Genomic DNA, 4,153 nt, shown 5'->3' on the forward strand with positions numbered 1-4,153 from the left:
TGAGTGCAGCTGCACCCACGTTAACATGTACAATGTTTACTAATGCACAAAAGGTTGTTAAGACCAGGCAAATACAAGTCTCAAGCACTCTGTACTTGAAATGCCTTTTAATGACCTGTGCCTAGTCTACATTAGCACTTACACCACTTTCAATATTTGTTCACATGCCCCATTGCTGAAAACAATTTTCTGTCCTGGTTTCACTTCCTAGTGCGGAGCCAATGGACTAGCCCAGCCTTGCTGTTTAATGTCACCTTGATACACAATTAACCAAATCTCTCAGCTCACAGACTCCTAGGGAGCTTCATGGGAAATTAGGCCTAGACAAGGGTGAAAAAGGGTTGTTGTTTTTTTTAAAGGCCACGTTAGCTAGCACCTCCCCTAACAACTCTAGGGCAGACAGGGCAGGCTGTACTTCAGCACGTGCTTGCTGGTCGAGTTGAAACCCAGAGCCCCAGGCCTATGAAGACACAAGCTGCCCTGCCTACACCAGGGCTTTAGTTCCCCCAAATCGAGACAAAGCCAGGGCGGCCGGGGCCCTTACGGCTGAGCTGAAGTTCCCCAGACATATGGCTACGGTGTTTCCTGGCTTGGAGGGAGGTGGGAAGCTGTGACCTTAACCTGCCGGCAGCGATGAGTGGCAGCGGGGGGAGCGTGTGATATGCCGCCCTGCAGCGCGAGGGACGGAGGGGGCTCTCCGGGGGCTCTGGAGACACTTGCGGAGGGCAGGGAGCGGTGCTGAGGCCGGGGCAGCGCACGGCTCGGTGGGTGACCGTGTCCAGGCCCCTCGTCCGGCTGCTGCTGGGCCGGGCGGGAGCGGGGACTCGGGCTGCGGCCCGCTGGCGGCGGGGGGATGGTTCCTTCGGGAGAGGAAGAGGCGCCAGGTCGAGGCTGGCTGTGGGGGAAGGGAATTCCCGGCCGGGAGCTCCCGGGGAGGGGGGCAGCGCGGCGGTGGCGGCGCGGCAGGGGTTAATCCGCGAGCGCAGAGAATGGGCCGCGCTGTTTCCAGGGTGACGGCTCGGAGTGTTCCGGATCGTACCATTGCGCTGGGGGAGGAGAAGGCTTCAGCCGTCGCCAGACCCAGCCCAGCGCCGCCTCCTTCTCTTCCCCCTCCCCCCGGCCGGAGCGCGGCGCCTGGGCCCAGCGGCGAGCGCAGCGCGGAGGAGCGAAGCAGGCGGATCCCGTCGGCGGCAGCGCGGAGCCTGGGCCCAGAGCGGCGGGGTCGGGATCGGCGGCGCGGCCCCTTCTCCCCCCGCGCGGGGCAGCGGGCTGCGGGCGGCCCCGGGCTGCGGGGCTGGGAAGGCGGCTCGGAGACAAAGGAGGCGGCGGGGCTCGGAGCCGGCACCAGGGACCGAGAGGCGCCTCCGGGAGCCCCCGCCCGGGGCAGGCGGCACAATGCGGCACGGGGCGGCCCGCCCGCACCGGCTGCAGCAGCGCGGGGGCCGCAGCGCGGCCCGCCCGGGGCGGGGATAGAGGCGGCGGCTGGAGCCCCAGAGCCGGGCCGGGCCCCTTCCGCGAGCAGCGTCCCCCCGGCCTGTCACACGGGGCGGCGATGTGAGGGCCCCGGAGCCGGCAGCAGCCACAGCCGAGCAGCGGGGACCCAGCGGAAGCGGCAGCCGGCCGGGCCCGGAGGAGCCGAGCAGCGGGGATCCGGCGGGCGCGGCGGCCGGCCGGGCCCGGAGGAGCCGAGCAGCGGGGATCCGGCGGGCGCGGCGGCCGGGCCTGGCTGTGCGATGGAGACGCACATCTCCTGCCTGTTCCCGGAGCTGCTGGCCATGATCTTCGGGTACCTGGAGGTGCGGGACAAGGGCCGCGCGGCGCAGGTGTGCACGGCCTGGCGGGACGCCGCCTACCACCGCTCCGTGTGGCGGGGCGTGGAGGCCAAGCTGCACCTGCGCCGCGCCAACCCCTCGCTCTTCCCCAGCCTGGCGGCGCGGGGCATCCGGCGGGTGCAGATCCTGTCTCTGCGGCGCAGCCTGAGCTACGTGATCCAGGGCATGGCGGAGATCGAGAGCCTCAACCTGAGCGGCTGCTACAACCTCACCGACAACGGGCTGGGCCATGCCTTCGTGGCGGAGATCGGCTCGCTGCGGGCGCTCAACCTGAGCCTGTGCAAACAGATCACCGACAGCAGCCTGGGCCGCATCGCCCAGTACCTCAAGGGCCTCGAGGTGCTGGAGCTGGGCGGTTGCAGCAACATCACCAACACCGGCCTCCTACTTATCGCCTGGGGTTTGCAGCGGCTCAAGAGCCTCAACCTGCGCTCCTGCCGCCACCTCTCTGACGTGGGCATTGGGCACCTGGCGGGCATGACCCGCAGTGCAGCTGAGGGCTGTCTGGGGCTGGAGCAGCTCACGCTGCAGGACTGCCAGAAGCTCAGCGACCTCTCACTAAAGCACCTGGCCCGAGGCCTGGGACGCCTCCGCCAGCTCAACCTCAGCTTTTGTGGGGGCATTTCTGATGCGGGGCTGCTCCACCTGTCCCACATGAGCAGCCTGCGCAGCCTCAACCTGCGCTCGTGTGACAACATCAGCGACACAGGCATCATGCATCTGGCCATGGGCAGCCTGCGCCTTTCGGGCCTCGATGTTTCCTTCTGTGACAAGGTGGGGGACCAGAGCCTAGCCTATATCGCACAGGGCCTGGATGGGCTGCGTTCCCTCTCCCTCTGCTCCTGCCACATCAGCGATGAAGGCATCAACCGTATGGTGCGCCAGATGCACGGGCTCCGCACGCTCAACATTGGCCAGTGTGTCCGTATCACTGACAAGGGCCTGGAGCTCATTGCGGAGCACCTCAGCCAGCTCACAGGCATTGATCTCTATGGCTGCACCCGCATCACTAAGCGGGGCTTGGAGCGCATCACGCAGCTGCCCTGTCTCAAGGTGCTTAACCTGGGACTTTGGCAAATGACTGAGAGCGAGAAGGTGAGGTGAGAGGAGGGGGCACCTGGAGACCTCCATCCTCTCTGGAGGGACTCACTGACTGACTGCTGCAGTGGGGGGGGGGGGGCGCACACACAGACCCATGCTACCTGCCCACTCCAGCACTGGAAGGAGGCAGGGATAGAGAGAGCCCACCCCATCCCTTCCATGCCACCTACCCACCTCTGCACTGGCTGGGGCAGGAGAGGGAAGAGAGAGAACCCTCATTTCTTCCATGTCATCCCCAGCCTTCCATTGGGAATACAGTACCCCTTTCCTCATCCTTCTCTGCATTGGGGATAGAGGCTTGCAATTTTATGCACTGGGGCTGGAGATACCCCTCCCCACTCCAATTCTGATTCTAACCCCTCATGCACTAGGGATTGATGAAGAAAGCCCCCTATTCTTATTCACCTCCAGTCCTGCTCAGTTTTGGGAATAGGGACCTTCTCTAATGGGGGTAGGAATGGAAATGGGAACCCCCCCCCCCCCCCAAAAAAAAAAAAAAAAGCTTATTAGCTGCATGTTCCATATCCACTGACCCCAGTCCTTCTGCGCTGGGTACAAACAAAGACACCCCCTTGTCAAGCCATTCCAATTCTTTTTTCCCCCATCCCAACTGGGGATTGTGACAGAAATAGCCTTTCCCAGATATACATATTCCATTTATTTCCAGTCCCACCCCCTCTTCACTTCTACCCCATTTTGCCCTGTGGTTGGATACAATCTCCCACCACACCAGTTCTCCAGTGCATTGAATATAGAGAGAGCTACACTGGTCCCCTCCCCTCCCGAGTTGAGTACAGGGACATGATTCCTTTGCACCCTGCACTGTGGTTGGAGAGAGTGCCTAAACCCTCCACTCTTTTCCCCATCTCTCTGCACTGGGGATGAAGATAGACTCCTAATACTTCTCCCTCCTCCTCATACTGGGGATGAAGACACCATTTTCCCCATACCCCATTCCCAACAGAGAAGGAGACAGATCCCAGTCTCTTCAAATGTCCCACCTGCATTGGAGGGATGGAGTCACCTTAGCCATTCATCCTCCCTTTCATTTTTCTCTCTCTTCCTCCCTGCCTTCTCTTTCTTAGAAGTGGGGATAAAGACATATCCAGCCACACATTCATTTCCCCTTTGGATTGGGGGCGAATGGGGCGGAGGGGATGACCAGCTCCTATCTGCCCAAGGGACTTAAGGAAGAATCTCCAGCTTCATTTTTGCTTTCA

General features: G+C 62.1%; 1 protein-coding gene across 1 annotated transcript; it reads left to right on the forward strand.

Annotated features, from left to right (window-relative positions):
• Positions 1-1,079: 1,079 nt before the first annotated feature.
• Positions 1,080-3,413, forward strand: FBXL14 (F-box and leucine rich repeat protein 14). The gene has a single exon (XM_077827327.1). The coding sequence runs from the start codon at positions 1,734-1,736 to the stop codon at positions 2,934-2,936; it is 1,203 nt and encodes a 400-aa protein (XP_077683453.1). The 5' UTR covers positions 1,080-1,733; the 3' UTR covers positions 2,937-3,413.
• The last annotated feature ends 740 nt before the right edge of the window (positions 3,414-4,153 follow it).

The sequence above is a fragment of the Eretmochelys imbricata genome, chromosome 1, assembly GCF_965152235.1.
Source record: "Eretmochelys imbricata isolate rEreImb1 chromosome 1, rEreImb1.hap1, whole genome shotgun sequence".
In the NCBI taxonomy this organism is placed as follows: Eukaryota; Metazoa; Chordata; order Testudines; family Cheloniidae; genus Eretmochelys; species Eretmochelys imbricata.

Bases quoted from the DNA above. Each gene is read 5' to 3' on its own strand.
- FBXL14 (XM_077827327.1), top strand. From the start codon at position 1,734: ATGGAGACGCACATCTCCTGCCTGTTCCCGGAGCTGCTGGCCATGATC.